This window comes from Asterias amurensis, chromosome 7, assembly GCF_032118995.1.
Source record: "Asterias amurensis chromosome 7, ASM3211899v1".
Taxonomy (NCBI): Eukaryota; Metazoa; Echinodermata; class Asteroidea; order Forcipulatida; family Asteriidae; genus Asterias; species Asterias amurensis.
Window position 1 is genome coordinate 11,629,177 of NC_092654.1, and position 23,708 is coordinate 11,652,884.

At 36.6% G+C, this 23,708-nt stretch overlaps 1 protein-coding gene across 11 annotated transcripts in view; it reads right to left on the minus strand.

Annotated features, from left to right (window-relative positions):
- Positions 1–13,319: 13,319 nt before the first annotated feature.
- Positions 13,320–23,708, minus strand: part of LOC139940049 (anoctamin-4-like) — a 73,876-nt gene continuing 63,487 nt past the window's right edge. For all 11 annotated transcript variants that reach the window (XM_071936256.1, XM_071936261.1, XM_071936253.1 and 8 more), the window contains 10 exons: positions 22,890–23,001; positions 22,202–22,256; positions 21,680–21,777; positions 20,336–20,475; positions 19,321–19,473; positions 18,670–18,722; positions 18,115–18,314; positions 17,061–17,160; positions 16,361–16,548; positions 13,320–15,287 (listed from right to left, as the gene is read on the minus strand). In XM_071936256.1, coding sequence (XP_071792357.1) covers positions 15,275–15,287; positions 16,361–16,548; positions 17,061–17,160; positions 18,115–18,314; positions 18,670–18,722; positions 19,321–19,473; positions 20,336–20,475; positions 21,680–21,777; positions 22,202–22,256; positions 22,890–23,001 — 1,112 coding nt within the window. In that variant the 3' untranslated portion in view covers positions 13,320–15,274. The remainder of the gene's footprint in view (positions 15,288–16,360; positions 16,549–17,060; positions 17,161–18,114; positions 18,315–18,669; positions 18,723–19,320; positions 19,474–20,335; positions 20,476–21,679; positions 21,778–22,201; positions 22,257–22,889; positions 23,002–23,708) is intronic.

The following is a 23,708-nucleotide window of genomic DNA, read 5'->3' on the forward strand; positions in this document are numbered from 1 at the left end:
GACAAGTTCACAAGGCTATAGCCTTGTACACTGTTTCGTGCAAAATTTTACCATTTTTTTGCAAAATTTGACAAAATTTGACAAGTTCACAAGGCGCAAAATTTGACAAGTTCATAAGGCTATAGCCTTGTACACTTTTTCGTGCAAAATTTGACAAGTTCACAAGGCTATAGCCTTGTACACATTTTTGAGCAAAATTTGACGAGTTCACAAGGCTATAGCCTTGTGCACTTTTTCGTGCAAAATTTGACCATTTTTGAGCAAAATTTGACAAGTTCACAAGGCTATAGCCTTGTAAAAATTTTTGAGCAAAATTTGACATGTTCACAAGGCTTGTGCACTTTTTCGTGTAAAATGTGATCATTTTTGAGCAAAATTTGACAAGTTCACAAGGCTATAGCCTTGTAAACTTTTTTGTGCAAAATTTGACAAGTTCACAAGGCCTTGTGCACTTTTTCGTGCAAAATTTGACCATTTTTGAGCAAAATTTGACAAGTTCACAAGGCTATAGCCTTGTACACATTTTTGAGCAAAATTTGACGAGTTCACAAGGCTATAGCCTTGTACACATTTTTGAGCAAAATTTGACAAGTTCACAAGGCTATAGCCTTGTAAACTGTTTCGTGCAAAATTTGATAAGTTCACTGCAAAATTTGACCATTTTTGTGCAAAATTTGACAAGTTCACAAGGCTATAGCCTTGTAAAAATTTTTGAGCAAAATTTGACAAGTTCACAAGGCTTGTGCACTTTTTCGTGTAAAATGTGATCATTTTTGAGCAAAATTTGACAAGTTCACAAGGCTATAGCCTTGTAAACTTTTTCGTGCAAAATTTGACAAGAGCCTTGTGACCATTTTTGTGCAAAATTTGACAAGTTCACAAGGCTATAGCCTTGTAAAAATTTTTGAGCAAAATTTGACAAGTTCACAAGGCTATAGCCTTGTAACAATTTTTGAGCAAAATTTGACAAGTTCACAAGGCTATAGCCTTGTAAACTTTTTCGTGCAAAATTTGACAAGTTCACAAGGCTATAGCCTTGTACACATTTTTGAGCAAAAATTGATAAGCTCACAAGGCTATAGCCTTGTAAACTTTTTCGTGCAAAATTTGACAATTTTTGAGCAAAATTTGACAAGTTTACAAGGCTATATTAAGCCTTGTAAACTTTTTCGTGCAAAATTTGACAAGTTCACAAGGCTATAGCCTTGTACACTTTTTCGTGCAAAATTTGACCATTTTTGAGCAAAATTTGACAAGTTCACAAGGCTATAGCCTTGTACACTTTTTCGTGCAAAATTTGACAATTTTTGAGCAAAATTTGACAAGTTCACAAGGCCTTGTACACATTTTTGAGCAAAATTTGACGAGTTCACAAGGCTATATAGCCTTGTACACTTTTTCGTGTAAAATTTGACCATTTTTGAGCAAAATTTGACAAGTTCACAAGGCTATAGCCTTGTAAACTTTTTCGTGCAAAATTTGACAAGTTCACAAGGCCTTGTGCACTTTTTCGTGCAAAATTTGACCATTTTTGAGCAAAATTTGACAAGTTCACAAGGCTATAGCCTTGTACACATTTTTGAGCAAAATTTGACGAGTTCACAAGGCTATAGCCTTGTACAATTTTTCGTGTAAAATTTGACAAGTTCACAAGGCTATAGCCTTGTAAAAATTTTTGAGCAAAATTTGACAAGTTCACAAGGCTTGTGCACTTTTTCGTGTAAAATGTGATCATTTTTGAGCAAAATTTGACAAGTTCACAAGGCTATAGCCTTGTAAACTTTTTAGTGCAAAATTTGACAAGTTCACAAGGCTATAGCCTTGTACACTTTTTCGTGCAAAATTTGACAAGTTCACAAGGCTATAGCCTTGTACACTTTTTCGTGCAAAATTTGACCAATTTTTGAGCAAAATTTGACAAGTTCACAAGGCTATAGCCTTGTAAACTTTTTCGTGCAAAATTTGACAAGTTCACAAGGTCATAGCCTTGTAACAATTTTTGAGCAAAATTTGACAAGTTCACAAGGCTATAGCCTTGTACACTTTTTTGAGTAAAATTTGACAATTTTTTTGCAAAATTTGACTATTTTTGAGCAAAATTTGACAAGTTCACAAGGCTATAGCCTTGTAACAATTTTTCGTGCAAAATTTGACCATTTTTGAGCAAAATTTGACAAGTTCACAAGGCTATATAGCCTTGTACACATTTTTCGTGCAAAATTTGACAATTTTTGTGCAAAATTTGACTATTTTTGAGCAAAATTTGACAAGTTCACAAGGCTATAGCCTTGTACACTTTTTCGTGCAAAAATTGACCATTTTTTAGCAAAGTTTGACAAGTTCATAAGGCTTATATAGCCTTGTGACCATTTTTGAGCAAAATTTGACAAGTTCTCAAGGCTAAAGCCTTGTACACTTTTTTGTGCAAAATGTGACATTTTTTTAGCAAAGTTTGACAAGTTCATAAGGCCTTGTATACTTTTTCGTGCAAAAATTGACCATTTCTGTGCAAAATTAGACAAGTTCACAAGGCTATAGCCTTGTGACCATTTTTGAGCAAAATTTGACAAGTTCACAAGGCTTTAGCCTTGTAAACTTTTTCGTGCAAAATTTGACAAGTTCACTAGGCAATAGCCTTGTACACATTTTTGTTCAAAATTTCGTCCATTTTTGAGCAAAATTTGACAAGTTCACAAGGCAATAGCCTTGTACACATTTTTGAGCAAAATTTGACAAGTTTACAAGGCCTTGTACACTTTTTCGTGCAAAATTTGACCATTTTTGTGCAAAATTTGACCATTTTTGTGCAAAATTTGACAAGTTCACAAGGCTTGTGCACTTTTTCGTGTAAAATGTGATCATTTTTGAGCAAAATTTGACAAGTTCACAAGGCTATAGCCTTGTAAACTTTTTAGTGCAAAATTTGACAAGTTCACAATGCTATAGCCTTGTACACTTTTTCGTGCAAAATTTGACAAGTTCACAAGGCTATAGCCTTGTACACTTTTTCGTGCAAAATTTGACCAATTTTTGAGCAAAATTTGACAAGTTCACAAGGCTATAGCCTTGTACACTTTTTCGTGCAAAATTTGACAATTTTTTAGCAAAGTTTGACAAGTTCATAAGGCTATAGCCTTGTACATGTACACTTTTTCGTGCAAAAATTGACCATTTTTGTGCAAAATTTGACAAGTTCACAAGGCTATAGCCTTGTACACTTTTTCGTGCAAAAATTGACCATTTTTGTGCAAAATTTGACAAGTTCACAAGGCTATAGCCTTGTACACTGTTTCGTGCAAAATTGTACCATTTTTTTGCAAAATTTGACAAAATTTGACAAGTTCACAAGGCGCAAAATTTGACAAGTTCATAAGGCTATAGCCTTGTACACTTTTTCGTGCAAAATTTGACAAGTTCACAAGGCTATAGCCTTGTAAACTTTTTCGTGCAAAATTTGACAAGTTCACAAGGCTATAGCCTTGCGACCATTTTTGAGCAAAATTTGACTAGTTCACAAGGCTATAGCCTTGTAAACTTTTTAGTGCAAAATTTGACAAGTTCACAAGGCTATAGCCTTGTACACTTTTTCGTGCAAAATTTGACAAGTTCACAAGGCTATAGCCTTGTACACTTTTTCGTGCAAAATGTGACCAATTTTTGAGCAAAATTTGACAAGTTCACAAGGCTATAGCCTTGTACACTTTTTCGTGCAAAATTTGACAATTTTTTAGCAAAGTTTGACAAGTTCATAAGGCTATAGCCTTGTACATGTACACTTTTTCGTGCAAAAATTGACCATTTTTGTGCAAAATTTGACAAGTTCACAAGGCTATAGCCTTGTACACTTTTTCGAGCAAAAATTGACCATTTTTGAGCAAAATTTGACAAGTTCACAAGGCTATAGCCTTGTACACTTTTTCGTGCAAAAATTAACCATTTTTGTGCAAAATTTGACAAGTTCACAAGGCTATGACCTTGTACACTTTTTCGTGCAAAATTTGACAATTTTTTAGCAAAGTTTGACAAGTTCATAAGGCTATAGCCTTGTACACTTTTTCGTGCAAAAATTGACAAGTTCACAAGGCTATAGCCTTGTACACTGTTTCGTTCAAAATTTTACCATTTTTGTGCAAAATTTGACAAGTTCTCTAGGCTATATAGCCTTGTACACTTTTTTGTGCACAATTTGACAATTTTTGAGCAAAATTTGACAAGTTCACAAGGCTATAGCCTTGTACACTTTTTCGTGTAAAATTTGACCATTTTTGAGCAAAATTTGACAAGTTCACAAGGCTATAGCCTTGTACACTTTTTCGTGCAAAATTTGACCATTTTTGAGCAAAATTTGACAAGTTCACAAGGCTATAGCCTTGTACACATTTTTGAGTAAAATTTGACCTTGTGACCATTTTTGAGCAAAATTTGACAAGTTCACAAGGCTATAGCCTTGTACACTTTTTCGTGCAAAATTTGACAATTTTTTAGCAAAGTTTGACAAGTTCATAAGGCTATAGCCTTGTACACTTTTTCGTGCAAAAATTGACAAGTTCACAAGGCTATAGCCTTGTACACTGTTTCGTTCAAAATTTTACCATTTTTGTGCAAAATTTGACAAGTTCTCTAGGCTATATAGCCTTGTACACTTTTTTGTGCACAATTTGACAATTTTTGAGCAAAATTTGACAAGTTCACAAGGCTATAGCCTTGTACACTTTTTCGTGTAAAATTTGACCATTTTTGAGCAAAATTTGACAAGTTCACAAGGCTATAGCCTTGTACACTTTTTCGTGCAAAATTTGACCATTTTTGAGCAAAATTTGACAAGTTCACAAGGCTATAGCCTTGTACACATTTTTGAGTAAAATTTGACAATTTTTTTGCAAAATTTGACTATTTTTGAGCAAAATTTGACAAGTTCACAAGGCTATAGCCTTGTAAACTTTTTCGTGCAAAATTTGACAAGTTCACAAGGTCATAGCCTTGTACACTTTTTCGTGCAAAATTTGACCATTTTTGAGCAAAATTTGACAAGTTCACAAGGCTATATAGCCTTGTACACATTTTTCGTGCAAAATTTGACAATTTTTGTGCAAAATTTGACTATTTTTGAGCAAAATTTGACAAGTTCACAAGGCTATAGCCTTGTACACTTTTTCGTGCAAAAATTGACCATTTTTTAGCAAAGTTTGACAAGTTCATAAGGCTTATATAGCCTTGTGACCATTTTTGAGCAAAATTTGACAAGTTCTCAAGGCTAAAGCCTTGTATACTTTTTCGTGCAAAATTTGACATTTTTGTGCAAAATTAGACAAGTTCATAAGGCTATATAGCCTTGTGACCATTTTTGAGCAAAATTTGACAAGTTCACAAGGCTTTAGCCTTGTAAACTTTTTCGTGCAAAATTTGACAAGTTCACAAGGCAATAGCCTTGTACACATTTTTGAGCAAAATTTGACAAGTTTACAAGGCCTTGTACACTTTTTCGTGCAAAATTTGACCATTTTTGTGCAAAATTTGACCATTTTTGTGCAAAATTTGACCATTTTTGTGCAAAATTTGACAAGTTCACAAGGCTATAGCCTTGTACACTTTCTTGTGCAAAATTTGACCATTTTTGTGCAAAATTTGACAAGTTCACAAGGCTATAGCCTTGTGACCATTTTTGAGCAAAATTTGACAAGTTCACAAGGCTCTAGCCGTGTAAACTTTTTCGTGCAAAATTTGACAAATTCACTAGGCTATATAGCCTTGTACACTTTTTTGTGCAAAATTTGACCATTTTTGAGCAAAATTTGACAAGTTCACAAGGCTATAGCCTTGTTTTCTTTTTTGTGCAAAAATTGACCATTTTTGTGCAAAATTTGACAAGTTCACAAGGCTATATAGCCTTGTGACCATTTTTGAGCAAAATTTGAGAAGTTCACAAGGCCTAGCAAATTTGGCTTGAAAATGTTTACAAGGACTTGTGAACTTGGCTTAGTACACAAGGCCATCTTGTGTACTTCTCAAACGTTGCTATAAAATGTACACAAGACTTTCCCCATATTGGATTTAAGTGTAAAAACTGAAAGAGCCTATGCCTGATTGGATTTTAGTTTGAAAACGGCATGACTGACCCCTTATCAGATTTTCAGACATGCAAAAGGTCTATTAACTGTTGACTATAATATAAGAATGACACAATAAAGTTAAAAATAAGAAGTTCGTGCAAACTCTCCAATTCACCAATGAACACTCAATGGCCTTCCAAACATATGCTCAAAGTAGAAGCTTAGTACCTGGATCTCTGAAAATATGTCAAACTTCACTAATATAAGGCCAAGTCACACTGCAGCAATAACGAAAACGATAACGATACCGACGCAAAGAGAACACATTCTATTGGTTGAATTGCTCCACAAAGAATACGCCCACGCTCATTCAACCAATCGAGGGCGTGCATTGTTAACATTCTCGTTTTCGTTATCATTGCCTGTGTGACAGGCCTTTACAAAGTTAATGTTTACAAATATTACACACAAACATTCATGACTATTTTCTTTAAGAATACATGTACATCTATATATACAATCTAAAATTACAATTAGAAAATCTCCATTTTCAATTATAAGGTTTGTAACAGATTGAAAAAGTCAAAAAACCTGAGCACCATGTTATGTTCATGAGGTGTTTCCTTCTGCAGGATTAAGGTTAAGGGTATCGTTAAGGATTAGGGTCAAGAGTTGGGGTTGGGTTTAGGGGGAATGTTGGGTAGGAGGGAGAGGGTATCGAGAATTGGGTGGGAAGGGAGAGGGTATCGAGAATTGGGTAGGAAGGGAGAGGGTATCGAGGGTGAGGGTTTGGGTTGGGGTTGGGAAGATGATAATGGGTGAAAATAGGAGTCAGTGTAAGGGGGATTATTTAGGGTTTGGATTTTGGTAATAAAATGGCAAGGGTGGAATTAGTAGTTCTGGGGAGTTTTCTCAAACCTGTGCTTGGGCTTCATTTTCAGCGCCTTGAGTACCTTGTTTGGTAGATATGTGCGCTATATAAGACTTTGATATTATTATTTGTCTCTGCGCGCTGTGTAGGCAGTGGACATGCAGGGCGGCCTTCGAGCCTGCACTTTTTGGAGCAGCGTGTATTTTACACGAGGTGGTAATTTGAACATTAGACGGCGCATGGAGCCCGAGCCGAGGTTTGAGAAATGTCCTAGATGAAGGTAATCGTGAGGATTGTTCAAGGCAGGGTCTAAGTGTTCTTTTCTTGTTCAGTTGTGCCTCCATAATGGCAGCCAAACTTGTGATGCCTCTCTAGTGTATAGTCTTAGAGCTACTTAAATGACGCAGCAGCGGGAATGAATGTAGTCTCATTTCTTGTCACTGCAGTGTACATGTAAGCAAGGAATGTGCAACACAAATGCTTGAATTTCATTTCCATCAAAATAATTTTCTTCTAATACAAGTGATCCTGAATATCAGTTTGTTTGCGATATTTTTAAAACGTAATGACAAAGCCGTTAGCAGGATATCTACCCCCCCCCCAACAATTTCCAGAAAGAACAAAATTGTGTTTACAATATTTTAAAGCGACAATAAAAATTGACAAGTCACAAACATTTTGCTGTATCTAAACAATGCATGCAGATATTTTAAGCATGAATCTCTATACACTACAATTGAATTTCAAACTGTGAAAGAACCCACACGCTGCATAGCTCAAACTATTTTAATGAAGAGTTTGCCCAAAACACGGAAGTGCTTTATGTTTTTTGACAAATATTTATTTCAGCCATTTGTGCGACAAACATTCTTCGAACATAATATGTTAGTGTACCATTGAAATGAGAAGTTAAAACAGTTCTTTACCATGCATGAGAGCCTTCATTGGCTGAGAGAAGGGATGACTGCTCTCTATTCAGACACCCCTGTTTTCCAACAGTAAGCGGAGAATGGTGATCGTCAACGTCAGCGCAGAATTTGGCGATAAGCAGGACATTAAAACTGGGCTAAGTTACATTCTCCATAGCCCATGCACATGTGCCATCTTAAAAATTTTAGACACAATGTAGTAGGTTACACGTACATTAAACTATGCCAGGTTATGTCTTACATTGCTTCAAAATGAGCTACCCACGATGGTTTGCCGATGCTGTTACGACTCCAATTTCACACAGAATCCTTTGCGAGACAATCATATGCATATACATGTAGATGGATTGCACATAGCGTCGACTGCCGTGTTTGATAATTAGCAATGAAAAGTGCACACGAGTACGCGCTGCGCACAACTCTCAGCCAATGACTATTCTTGCATGCATGTACATTTCATCAAAGATGGTGGTCAATGACTTCATGTGCAATCCATCTATTGAATTATGAGCTATTTGAATATTGTGGGTTAGCAGCCTCAACCATTATCACTTCCTTTAAGTGGACTAACTTACACCTGTTTCGAACATGCGCTCTAGAGACAGGCGCTCAAAGTTTAACATTTGAAACAGTTAGGAGCGACTGGACACGCTCAAAAGATCAACTGTTCGGAAAGACTAGAGTCAGGATTAATGGACCCTTCCCATGAAATATGCTAATCACATTCAAGCATGTAAACAGACCCTGTTGGTTGGCAAACGCCACAGAGTTGTGCACTAAGCAGACGCGCAATTGCGTCTGCATCACGCAGCCATAAGCCGTGTACAAAACAGCGCGATGTTTCCTCATTTTGCCAACCAAAACGTTAGTGCTCACGCGCTATGTGCAATTTACATATTTCATGGGAAGGGTCTATTGAGTCGCTCCTAATCTATTTGGTTCTGCGGGACTCTGGCGCGCCTGTCTGAGACTGGTGTAAAATGGGTGTCTGAAACAGGTGTAAAAGTTCAAAGAAAAATCATGGCAATAAATTATAAAATTCAGATAGATCAACATAACTTGGAATGAGTGGCGGTCCACAAGTTGCTCCCAGATGGCTTTCTCTTCTTTAAGTCTCCACAGCTTCATCTCTCACAATCCATCTGATCTATCTTCTGTCGAACAAACTCTGATGGTTCAGAGTGGTGTTTACTTTTCACACTTCAGTCCTCCGCTTCATCATTGAAGTTCCTTCCAGAGTCAAGTTGCTCTATATAGAGCCCTCAGGTTGCACAGTTGTAGTGGCTGTCTTTCCAGAGTTATTACCATCCCTGTAATGGAAATGAGTTAGAACCAAAGTCAAGATGCTCTCCGACAATCATAGAGTTTTATATTGACGAGAGAAATTTTGATAAATGACATGTTTGAGGTTTGTGTGAAAGAGGTTTAAATTTGTTTTGTTTAGATTTTGCGTTCACATAGGTGTGAATGTAATGTTTGTGTTTATATATTTATAGATAATATATATGCAAAAAGCAACTGTACGCTAGTTGAGGAATTCTTTTAAAGGTTTGATCCAAATATGGATGTGCCAAAACAGCTTCACAACTCAAGGTAGGTGAGCACTCTAATCAGTAACTCTGTCATACTGACCCAATACCTGGGCCAAGTTTCATGGCTAAATGTCGGCAAAGAATCGGTGCTTACGGAAGCAGGCAGTTCTGCGCTCACGCCAAGCTTATTTCATGGATTAGCAGGGTAATTTGGCTTGTGCCTTTGAGTACTCCACAATACCAGGCATTCTTTGCTTACACGGCTAGCGCAGAAATTCTGCAATTGCCTTGTAAGCGGAAAATGGTGATCGTATTCGACGGTAAGCAGAGCCATGAAATTGGGCCCCATTGTCATTATCACAATAATCTTGGTTGCGCCATTTTGGAAGTCGATGTTACAGTGTGATATACATTCGGTGTAGTGTGAATTTAAAGCGACGCAGCATTTACACACCCTACCTGTGGACCCCCCAACTGGTGAGGGTCGCACAGACACTGTGACATGAAACTGAAGTGCATGTAAATGTAAAACTTTCCGTGAACATTGAAAAGGTTTAAAGAAAAATCATCCCAGCTTCAAACCCTAACAAGTAAATTAAGACTTGAAGGTTCACATGGTGGAAAGACATTATCATAATACATTTGTGGCAAAACCATTAAGGTTAACATCTCTTTTGAGTAATTGTAAGCTCCAACAGAAACAGGTGGACACAAAGTTTCAGACAGTACATTCTGCCACCTGACTACGGACAGAGTATCCAATCCGAAACATTCAGTCTACCATTGTTCAAAAGAGAGATTAATCCACACTTTGTTTATGTACTTACCTTGTCATGTGACCAGTACCCTTTCAATCTTAAACCCCTTTCAAGAGTAACAGCTCCCCCTCCCGTTTCCTTGCTTTTCCATTGACCATCCCGAACCGACCACTATACTCAATGCACCTTCATTTCACATCATTAAGCCCGGTTCATACCTCAAATGCGAATGAAGCCACAGAACTGTTTTCGCAGCAAATTCGCAAGAGTTCAGCACAAATTAACTGATGCAAATTAATTGTTGCGAATGTGTGATCGTGTCTGCAGGATGTATGAACCAGGCTATGGCTGTAGAAGGTATGTTTTCATATGAAGAACCCAAATGAACTTTTTTTCAAACACTGGACATCTTAAACATGATCGGAACATAATCTTTAAAGAGGGGCTCCACGATCAAATCGGGTTTTGTGATGCACTCATTTTTCAGTAGAGTCCAATAGAGTTTGTTGTTGTAAAGTTTGGGTCATATTCAATCAAAATGGCATTGCATTTGACCATTTGACTGGATCCAATACTCCTCTTTGTAATTTTCAAACCCTTTGTTTTTTAGCCGCAACGCTGTGTTTCAAATTGAAACAGTATTTAAAAAAATGATATTTTACACCATTTGATTACGAGGTTAGACAGTTCCCCCCCCCCCTTCTAGGCACTTTCTATTACACGAAAATTAGTGCATCACAAAACTTTTTTTAGCTCTGGAGCCCCTTTAAAGGGAAGGTGAACGTTTGGTAATTGTCAAAGACCAGTCTTCTTACTTGGTGTATCCCAACATGAGCATTAAGTAACAAGCCTGTGAAAATTTGAGCTCAATTGGTCATTGAAGTTGTGAGAAAATGATGAGAGAAACAACAACCTTGCTGGACAAATTTGTGTGCTTTCAGATAAGAATAAAACACTTCTGGCTAGAAGTCTTTTATTTTTTTAGTGGGAAATTACCTCTCTCAAAATATATGTTACTTCAGAGGGAGTCGTTTCTCATTATGTTTTATACAACCAACAGCTCTCCAATGCTCATTATCAAGTCAGTTTTTAAGTTAATATTTGTTTTGAGTAATTACCAAATGTGTACCTTCCTTTAAAGTACAAATACTTTAAGCACAACAGAAAACCACACAGTACTAGAATTGTACAATGATTACATAAACCGGTTATTATTCAAAAGCCTAACTTAATACAAAACAATTTAATTTTTGTACAAATAATTGAACTCCACTGGCCAACCAAGAGTTACATATAAACTGATAAAACCAAGTAACTAAATGTGGCTCTTTAACATAACTTGTATAATCTGAAAATAACAGCACACTACATAAAGAAACCACAAAGCAAAGCACCTATATGAGATAATGGAGGGGCGGTAGAAGGGAGGTTTGAGTTTGGGTAGTGGAATGGGTGTAGGATTTGGGGGATTTTTTCATAAATCATGAAGCGATATCACATTCTCATGATGAGATCCCATAGTCCACCTTACATCTTTTGCAAATTCCTTTCATAAAATTAACAAAACCATCCTGGAACCATCAGTCATCTATTTTATTTTTTTTCTTGAAAATATCAAGCCTTTTTAGACCAAGAACTCCTGTTAAATAAAGTCGTTGCAATAAACAGTTACATTTTTCAGTGTGGAACATTTTACTTCACAATTTGTCGCCCCGATTAAAAGCTTTTAAGGGAAAGTAGTATGGCCCATCTGTGGTTTCACATCATGAAGTCAGGGTACATGACTAAGATGGTGAAAAACAAAATTTGAAATTGTATTCTACTAATCACATTATCATACTTCATGCATGCACAAAAGCAAAGCTGATTTTCACAACATCACGTGGGAACAACCAGCAGGTCGCCATCTTTCTTACGACGTGGAAAAATATGATGCGATTTCTGAATACGTGAATATGAAGCCTGCTTTACGTTTAACGCATACACTGGTAACTGACACAGAGATGTTTTCTTGAAAACTAAAGTTCTATGTTCATGCTGTAAAAATAAGCATTTGGGGGAAAACCAGTTGATTTAGCTTTAAAACTGGATTATCTTTTCCAGTGTTTGAAAAGTTTTGGTAACGGAAATCACATTCAAAATGACTTGATCCAATCAAACTCTCAAAGTTTGCTCGTAAAATCCTTGGCAATGATTGAGCTTCAAGCTGAGCTGGCAGATCTATTTTAAATTTATTTCCGTCAGATCTTTAAAACCTGCCAATTAGGTTTTGTTTTTTCCCCCAAAGGCCTTCACAATAAATACACTTTAAAAACAATGAGGGCAACACTACCTACCATTTAACCCACGAACTGTGAATACAGATAATTGAAAGAGAAAAAAACATACATGGATTATAATTATCTTACATAGAAAATAATTCACAAAATAGATATTTCAAAAGGTGTTATGAAAGTTGAGATACGTGATAACGACTTATAACATTAGGTGAATAGTAAACAATTTTTTTGTTATAGACAAGTTCATACCATTGGATTTATTTAGAATTATGTATAAATAATATAAATTAAAAAAATAATTGTTGTACTCTTCGCTTGTTGGTAAGAATTATACAAAAAGGGTAGACAAGGGAACAAAATTAAACACAGCATGAACGAAATGATTTTAACTTTTTTTATAATAACCCTTTAGAAGTCCACATTATTTTAAAATCATTCTATCCTCGAGCCACAAAAAAAAAAAAAAAAAAACTATAAAAACCCAACTGATATTGAAAAACTAAATATCGCCAGTTTCCCTCAAACTACTTTTATACTACAACTACACATACTTTACTACACGTCAGTTCCAAGTCAAATTATTTTTGTGGACATTTCTAGAGGTTTCGCTAATACTAAGAAAGGGCAGTAAATTCATCCATTTTGAATAGAAAAAGACATTAATATGTATACACCCATTTCGCTTACATCCATTTTAAGAGTCAAACAAAGAAATCATCACCAGGTTATAGGTTTGAATCCTAATAATGACTAGATTAAGTATTGTCGTCTAGAGTTGCTGAATCACAACTTCTTGGTTTGTGCAATTCATAATCATAGGCGTTATACCAATGTTTGTGTGAGAGACATTGCCTGTTGCCAGCTTAGTTTGCAGAGTTCCCTTAAATAGGAAGATCATCCAAACAAACAAAAACTTCCAAAATGTTGGAATTAGTGGATTCACACTATGAGGAGATTCAATCTGCGTAGCGCAAGGGGTCACTGCAGTTGTTTGATTGCATATATTTCAAATTTTCATAAGATGGGTTTAATATATTAACAGAGTTGCTTTCATTTCCTTGAGATTATATGTTAACACCATTACTAAAGTAGTGACGACAAAGACAGTGACCAAATAGGGAGATGTCAACAGTAGGGCTAGATAGCTCAGGTGATAGAGCTAGTTTGTTAATCCAAAGGTTGTTGGTTCAAATCCCCCTCATGTAAATTTTGTCTTTGTTCAACTCCAGAAAATTTCAGGAGTACAAGTTGGGGTTGGGGGTATAACCTCTAGATATGGTACAACTTGCCTCTGGTGCAGTCTGGTGCATTCCACAGAATGCCGTTAAAAGCAGGGGAAAAAGGAGCATTTGATCTGTGCCGCGTAAATTCTAAAATGATACTAATTTGGCACACTGGATGTCAGTTGACAATTGTTTACATTTTTTTTTGTTATGGTAATCAGTTGTTTGGTTGTAATAAACAAAGGCATATACACTCCTTAATTTCAACATTTAAAAACCAATTCAACCGTACGTCCCCACTTCTATAAAATATCAACATGCACATATATATCTACATCATGCTTTATGAACACTCAAATTATTATATAATGCACACTACGTTTTGTACAAAAAGATGCACCAGTTTTAAAAAAGACCACCTGGAATATTGAAAAGTTATAAATCGGACCGCTGCTTTAAAGTAGCACAAGGTTTGTTCTGTATTCAACTCCAACCAAACCTAAAACACAGATTGCACCCAAATCATGCAAAAAACGCCAAGTTCTCATCAAGAAGGCTATTAACTAGAAGATGCAAAAATTGATTGTCACTTGCCCAAGATGTTTCCTTTTTAAATATTTTTTATGATTGTTGATCCTGAATGTTTGTTACCCAAAACAAGTTTTAAAAACCTGAACAACAATTTATTTTACTCTACATCAAGTGAGTTTTGTTATCAAGTGAGTTTTGTTATTATTTGTTATTGGTCATCCTAGTTGTTGTCATCAAAAACGTGTTTTGAAGACTTCAAGGACAATTGGTTACTCTGATCATGGAGGTAGAATTTGCTCAAATCAAATCTTTTACAAGTTGACTGTGAGGTTTCTTTGAAAACAATATTGTTAATTGAATTTTCATCTTAGATGTTATGTTATTCATCAAAATCATCTTTAGCTTTAACCGTTTTACAAATATCTGTCAAAAAATATTGCTACTTGACTTTGATATTTCTTGCATTCCTTACTTTTTGACTATATCGTTTTCTGCCATCTCGTTTTTAAATATGATAAATCCAACGCTATTCACTGTTAGAAAGGACCTTCTTTGTTCTTTTTTTTCCCGAGAGAGCTAGTGTAGATTGTTCCAATAAATTCTGAGAACTGCAAGTTGGAAATGTCAGGGCAAAAAAATAACAAATGCTTCTCCCAAACAGGAATCTGCAATGCTATCTTCAGTTGGGAAACTATCTAAAAAAATAAAATAAAAACTTCCGTTTGATCTACTTTTCACTGTATTTGTCGACCCTTGTGTCTTTCCACTATATTTGTTGGCCTCTGTTCCATACTTAACATTAACGACGACTACAATTACCCATGATCCCTACATAATAATAGTAATAATTATTAAACAGTTATCAAAAATAGCCTGTATAGTAAAACCCTTCAACCAACATCAGTTAATATAAAAAAAAACATTTACACTGGACTACGTGAGTAATAGTTTGTTTTTTTTGCATTTGACTGAATAACTTCCTTATATATTTTTCGTACAAGGAAAAAATACAGAGAGATATTGGTCCTAATTCTATACTCGACTAAAATGGTCTGGAGGACTATGGAATAAAGTCTGGTTGCAACGTAAGTTTTTCACTCATTACGGCTGACCGCTGAGGAAATAAAAACACAAAACAAGAAGCAATTTACAATCAGAAAGAAAAGAAGAAAGAAATGTAGAAAGAAAAGAAAAACCTTGAAGATTCGAGGCCCGATTCTGGGGCGATTTGACCCTGAAAATTTGAGCAAAATTTTTATCGGTTATTTTATTTGAGAAAGTTACAAGCATCAATTTTAAGCTCTTCTATGACAAAAACCGCTGGTACTGATAACGGGGTAGATACATTTTTATCTGCTTTTAAGCAGAACAATTATTTCAGAACTAAAAAGTCTCCCGACAAATCAGAAAAACCTACTCCGCGGTAGTAGAATATATAGTACACAGTTTTCTAAAGAACAAACTCTACCTGTTTGGTGTTTCTTAGGCATGACTTCAGTATGCGAATGAAGCAAGTCGGGCATTTAGACTTGCAGTCTATTATACAGGGTTTACAGAAAGAAGACAAACAAATAATAGCATGCACAGACACTACTAGTTAAAAAAGCAGTAAGCCTCGTAAAACAGCTCTAGTGACTTCAGACTCACTGAAGCTTGGTTCTGGTTTTCACACGTAATGGTTTCGCAATTTCATGTCATTTGACAAATCTAAAGAAAGAAATTGGGATTCTCAGTCCCCCCCAAATAATTCTAGACCCAGAACCTCCCAGATGTTACAGATTGGGAGGTTTACAGACTATGCATTTGTATGTGCACCACCAGAAATACAATACCATGGGTTTGAACACAATGCGACTAATTCTTTCTCCCTTTGGCACTGCTTTACTTCCTTCAAGAAACTCTGAAGGCTCAAGGAGGTTTGGAGAAAATCCTGAAATCAGGAGAAAATCCTGAGAAATCACACGTCGCTACACAATTTACATTATAGACTGATAGACCAATCCAACAAAACAAAATTGGTAGCGCCACCTATTGACAAAATTTAACAACTGCGGTGTCTTTGTGCATGATCTAGGCACTGAAGACACCGCAGCAATGGCGCGCGCCAGGCTCAACCTCTGCGCGCCCGGATTAATGTATAGATAATCTTGAAAAAGTGGAGAGAGAGAAATTTGAGAAAACACCTACCTTGTTGACGGGTCCTTTCCGCCATCTTGGAACTGACTTGCACGTTTCTTCTGGACGATGTGATTCCTTGTGGCCTCCTCAAGAGCTTGTTGAGACAAATAATTCTCTCTCTTGATTTGATTCTTGACAAAGTCAGGCATGTCAGGTACGATGTACTCCAAGGCAAACTTGATCAAGAAGATTACATGCTGAAATAAAAAGGGGCACAAGAAGAGGTAGAGAGTGTTGAGAACCGAACTCCTTTTAAAGGCAGTGGACACTATTGGTAATTACTTAAAATAATGACTCCCTCTAAAGTAACATAGTTTTCGAGAAAAAAGTAATTTTCCACAACTTTGATTTTGAGAACTCAGACTTAGATTTTGAGGTCTTGAAACCAAGTTGTTTGACAAGGGTGTTTTTTTCTTTCATAGTTATCTCGCAAATTCGACGACCAATTGAGCTCAAATTTTCAAAGATTTGTTATTTTATGCATAATTATGACATGTTGAGATACACCAAGTGAGAAGACTGGTCTTTGACAATTACCAATAGTGTCCAGTGTCTTTTAGCAGAGAACACTGCTGGACAAATTTCTTTGCTAAGCAAAATTTGAGTCGGGAACCAGCCACAACAATACAAACCTAACACAATTTGGGCTGGTAACCTCCTGCTAAGCTAGTCTATTGTGTGCTTAGCAATTTTGTGTTATTATCCTCACCTCATAGACTAGCACAAGAACTAATCTCATGGCAAAGACACGCCAATAATGTAGAGTTAGAGTGTAGGGAGGGTCAGGTCCCGTGTAAAAGCCACGATATCTAAGAACAAACAAAGAGAATGTGAACAAATCAAATCAAATAAATAATAGAAAACCCTAACAATCAATAAAGTTCTTACTTATACTCGTTCACTAATAACTAAAATTATACACCGCACACACACACAGGTCCATGTCTTTTGATTGGCAGAACAATTTTGATTGATTTTTCCTGGTGTGATTGGCAACATATTGCGCCACAGCACCTTGTAAACCATTTAACGGTGCTTTAAATAAATAGGTCTCATACTTTGAATCGTAGCTCCAAATACTTTACAGGAAAAAACTGAGTGCTTTGATACACCCCTTAGAGTTGTGATAAAGCGCTATATAAGAACACAGTTTTTTAAATGTTACATATTCATATATATATGTGACCCACTCTGTGAAAATGAGTCACATGTCGCCCAATGCAATATTAAGTTATGGACAGTTTAATGTGGAAAATGAAAAAAAGAAATGGAAAAAAAAATCTTTTTATTTCTTTTTAAGATCTTTAGTTGCATGGTTAACCTTTAGAACACTTACTTTTAGGCATTAAAGCTATGTATACAACATACTTATGTCTAATTTGTATCCTTTTGCACACAATGGTAGTTTAAAATATCATTTTACTTGTAATTCGTTTTTCAAAAAAAATGGTGTAGTGGCTAATTTCAAATGGGAGTAACTCAGCAACGCGATACACCCCAAAGCTTAGACACATACCAAATTACATGCTGCTGATGTGTTCTTTCCAGCCATGCATATAACTCAATTCCTGAAATTGCCTACATCTGACTCATTTTCACAGAGCGGGTCATGTATTTTGTTTAAAAGCCACTCTTGGTATGGGGCTACAAGAAAACCAAATACTTAATGTGAAAAGAACTCAGGGGAGCTGAAGGTAGGAATTGATGTTTATCACAAATTATAAAACAGTCTAGAGTATTATTATTATTATTCTAACTTATACCTGCACAGTTCCACTTCCTGGCCAGCCAGATCGCCAGCTTCTGGTGGGTAGGTGTTGTTCCTTGGCATGGACCCATTCATGAAAAAGGTGGTGTTGAAAAGGGACAGAGAGTTCAAGACGTATCCATCCATGTTCCGGTCGTTCTCCCACAGGTAAACTTGCCGGGGAATGAAGTCAGATGTGAACGCAATGACACAAGCCTGAGAAAGATATACAAACAGGAACAATAAGCCATTTTGAAGGTATGGTGGACATAAAACTACCTACATGTTGGGTTTGGGTAAAATGGTCTTTTATAATTATAATTATAACTTGGGAGGCTAATTGTCCTTATATTAATCAAAGCTAAGAGCTGAATTGCAAAGGACGTGGCTACGTCTTTGGCAGCCAGCCACCTCAACCCATTATGACCACAGAGCACAGCCAGAGATTGAAAATGTTTCCGAGGGAGGAAAACCAGGTTGGTCTGGAAAACCCTCATGGCCGAGAACCAACGCACAACTCAACTCACATATATGCCATTAGTTGCTGTCAATGACAACGTATCATACTCACATTGGACAGGACGGCAATGTTACCAATGGCAACCAAGATGGGATACCAGGCGCCTGTTGGGAAAACCAAAACAAAACAAATGCTAGTTAATCTCACGAAATGGAAGAAAGTAAAAAATACTTAAAACATTCCTATTTGCGTAATGAATTATTGTCCCCAAAAAGTGCAGCAAGAACTAACACTTAGGGTACACTAAGCATTTAAAGGCACCGGAAACCTTTGGTGATAGCCAAAGACTTGTATTCTCGCTTGATGTATCTCAACATATGCATAATTAAAATAACAAGCCTGTGAAAATTTGGACTCGATTGGTTATCAAAGTTGCAAGAAAATAATGAAAGATGCCTAAAAAAGGCTTCAGGCCTGAAGTCTTTCAACATTTGAGAGAGAAATTACCTCTTTTTTAAAAACTACGCTACATGTACCTCAGAGGGAGCCATTTCTCACAATGTTGTATACTATCAACAGCTCTCTATTGCTTATTACCAAGTAGGTTTTTTTGCTGACAATTATTTTGAGTCATTACCAATAGTGTCCAGTGCCTCTAAATGAGTTCAAGTTGCACAGAGTCTATACTCTTAACGTTACAAGTCAAACTGTTTAAAGCAAACAAAGAAAACAAGAGACTCCGTTACAAATGTTGCCACTTACCGATATCTTGGGCTCGAGCGGCAAATGGACGTCTCAGCTGAGTGACAAACTTGTAGGCATCGAGACGGATCTCCATCAAATTGTTGACCAGTGCAAAGAATGGGGCCAAGGGGAATGCCGCAACGAAGATGGTCACAAAACCAAACTGGACGGCTGCAGAAATTAATTTAAAAAAAAAAATGTCAGGAATGAAAGTTATTCTGGATAAATGAGATTTAACCGTCAGAATTTTAAGTCAAGTCATCCATAATTGCTCTTGTTGTTCTTTGCAGTCATGGCTGCATAATGTGAACTGAACGATGTTTAATTTTTAAGCCTACGCCACAGACCCACATTTTCTCAAAATGTTCAACCTTTACCAATGATATAAACATATTTAGAATGGGTAGGGTAGATGGCCGTAGCTTTCGATCCGAACCGGACCTTTGTTCAAAGCAATAACAAGTACAAAAATATCCAGTTATAGAAACAAGAGGGGAAAAGGATTAAGAAAAGGGATCCAGAAACTGCGGGAAAATTACAGTTTATATAAGTTCGATTTTTAGAAACAATTAGTGGCTATGAACCAATGACAGTTAAGTGTGAGGACAAAGGATGGTCAGTATGAAAGGGTAGATTACTGGACCAGAAAAATGGTTAAAACATTGTATGTATAAACAATGCGGGGAAATAATATAATAATAATAAACTACAGCATTTATAAGGCCCACTTTACTAAAAAAGAAAAACATTCAAAGGCATCGGTCAAGATGTTGGAAAGCAAGCAAGAATAAGTATGTTTTGAGTTTCTGCTGGAAGAGAGTGATGCTGAGGTATTGCGGAAGTGAGTTCCAGAGTCTTGGTGCTATGTTGGAGTAAGCCTTGTCCCCGAAACATCTTTAGCACATGATATAGGCATATTTAGCATATCCATAAAAGAAACATTTTCACAGAACGGTGGTTTATTACTTGACAAGGAGAAAAGAAAAAGAACCTATAACATTCATCCATGCCTCGATCTTACAATGGCACTTACCCATTTCCAGGTATTCTTTGAACAATCCCCGGGGGCCGAGCTCACCCCGGTCAAAGTCCTTCTCCCATTGGTCATAGGATCCCTTCCCTTCCTTCTGCTCCTTACGCCCGGTACGGGAACGCCAGAAGTTCAAAAACAGCCTGAAATCGTTCCACAAAAAGTAATTAAAAAAAAGTTGTCATACACTGCCTTGACTTGTTTCTCTATGTGTAAATAATAGATAAAAATCAAATGCTTAACCATGAATAAAATTTTGGGCGCCTTTAAATGAACACAATTCTGAGCAGGAAACTTAAAGGGTTATGTGACCCGCTGCGTGAAAATGATTCAAATGTTGACAATTTCAGGAATTGAGTTGCATGCATGGCTGGAAAGAACACACCAGCAGCAGTAATTTGGTAAATATGTCTAAGCTTTGGGGTATGTCGCGTTGCTGAGTTACTCCCGTTTGAAATTAGCCAATACATAATTTTTTTCTGAAAAACGAATTACAAGTAAAGTGATGTTTTAAACTACCATTTCGCGCAAAAGGATACAAATTAGACATAAGTACATGTATGATCACAAAATTGTTGTATTCAAAGCCTTATTGCCTAAAAGTAAGTGTTCTAAAGGTTAACCACGCAAATAAAGATTTTAAAAAGTAAAAAAAAAATAAAAATGTTTTTTTATTTTTTTTTAAATATATTTTCCACATTAAACTGTCCATAACTTAATAATGCATCTGGCGACATCTGACTCATTTTCACAGAGTGGGTCACATATGATATTTACGTTTGGTGATGGCACTGAAAAAAAATGGTAATAAAAACTTGCAATGTAAGAAGTACAGCAGCTTTGGATAGCATAATTCAATTTTGAGAACCATTTCATTCCGAAGAACTGCACTTTTGAATATACCACAGTAACGCTTCTCTATACAATCCAATTAACAATCAATGCATGAACTGATCCAACGACAGTAAGCTACCAGTACGCAGTGGTAATATATAACCAGACAGGAGAATGGGGGGGGGGGCCTTAACAGTAACAACAGCATGTCCAATATTTCCAACTTTTAATTGATGTTAAATTTGTATCTAGCATGACAAAGGTCGTGGGTTCGAATCCCACCTGAGTGGTTTGCCTTTAGAGTTTTTCACAGGACTCACGGGAAGTACTGAGTCAGTTGGGTGTTGTCATGGTAATGAAATGACACTTTCATCCTAACAGATACACATCAAAACAATACAAATGAAGCATGAAGAGTCGATCGGCTCTACACACAGATAACAGATTTATGTCTCTTAAAACAAAACTTAAAGTATAACAACAAAACATTGACTGTTTTGTTTTTAAACTTACGGCAGAAAGATTTCAATGAAGTTGTTGAAGAACTGCTTGCCACACATGACAATAGCCAAGTTAATGAACAATTCTTGCAAGCATCCAGCTGGATCACACTAAAGAGCAACCAAATGACAACATTATCCAAAGTGAAAGACAAGCATAGAATCCTACCAATCCTTGAATCTGCCTGTTCAACAAAATGTGATGTGATAAAGCAAAATGAGTTATTTGTCGACGCAGGTACATTTTTATGTTATGATACACTGAAGAGAGCATACATGTATGACACCATTATTCAATTGAAAGGACAAGCATTAGCCCTTTTGAGGCATGGTGGGCATTTCGACTGCGTGCACGCACTCAACAATTTTGAATTATGATTGGGCAGGTTTGTTATTTTATGTATATGTTGAGATACACCAAGTGGAAAGACTGGTCTTTGACAATTACCAGTAGTGTCCCTTGTCTTTAACTGTATTGCACTTTGATTGCATTTGAAATGTTGTGGGTCAAAGTTCATACTCATACTGATCTCACCTCCTCTTGGCGTAATCCGAAGATCTGACCGTACTTGCTAGGATTTCCTGGAAGGCTGAAAAGTCAAACAGAAAAAAAAACCATCTTACCGTCATCATTGTATAGGTTGGTTGTAAAACATACGTACATATTTGGTTTGCGAAAATAAAAACATTTTGTCCTGAATGAAACTGTAATTCAAATACTACTGCTTTTCTAAGACCATTTGGGTAAAAAAAGAAAAACTTTTTTTACCCGCATGAAACTAGAGCCACTGGACACTGTTGGTAATATTTGTCAAAGACAAGCCTTCACTGTTGGTGTACCTTAACATATGCATAAAATAACAAACCTGTGAAAATTTGAGCTCAATCGATCATCGAACTTGTGAGATAATAATGAAAGAAAAAAACACCCGTGTCACACAAAGTTGTGTGTGTTTAGATGGTTGATTTCGAGACCTCAAGTTCTAAATCTGAGGTCTTGAAATCAAATTTGTGGAAAATTGCTTCTTTCTCGAAAACTATGGCACTTCAGAGGAAGCCGTTTCTCACAATGTTTTGTACCATCAACCTCTCCCCATTACTCGTTACCAAGAAAGGTTGTATGCTAATAATTATTTTGAGTAATACCAATAGTGTCCACTCCCTTTAAATAATGCCGCTTTTGCCCCCTGATTAAAATTGACCTTGCATAGTGTTTTCTTTACCTTCCCTTGAAGAAGGCCACATAGAATGACGAAGAGTAGTAATTGACAAAGGCAAAGAAGTACATCTTGAAGGTGTAGCTGTCTTCATATTCAGTCTCCGTGCGATGAAGCTCTGTAAAAGAGACAAGACAAAACATTATGAAAGTAAAGCCGTCTTCCCATTGGACCTTTTTCCTTCCGCTGCCACGCGGAAAGTTACTGTGACTTGCTTTGGTGTAATACACCGATCTAGGCTCCGCCCACGGCGCACGTATGAGCAAGAACACATGCGCCTCTCCATTGCCATTCTGTACAACTCTGCCACGTGCGCCAAGCATACATGCATGCATGTCGGACTTTATATTACCAGACTTTTGGTTGAGTAATGGGCTGTGATTGGTCAATACGCAATGGGGTCGAGCTTAATGGATCGGTCTATATTCTACCGTGCATTCCCACCCGGACTTATATTCCACGACGCTTTGCAGCAGGGGCACATCTGTACCCATTGGACTTTTTAGTGGTCCTGATAAGTTAACGTGGCTGTGCGGAAGTCTTTCAACAGGTTAGTTTTACATCACAGTCGAGGTCGCAGTAAGTTGCCAGGGAGATCAGTCCCCATTTGATTTAATTTTGCCATTCTGCGGAAAAGTCGCGGTACTGTCATGTTAAATGATAATATGTCATCTCAATTCTAAACATGATGGTTTTGAAGTACATGTAAGATTCAGGCCGAAAGGGTCAAATGATACTATCTTATCTCAATTTCAATATTCAGGAACTTGCAGCTATTTTAAAAGTATATCATTACTTTATTCGGTTTTACCCATACACCGATGT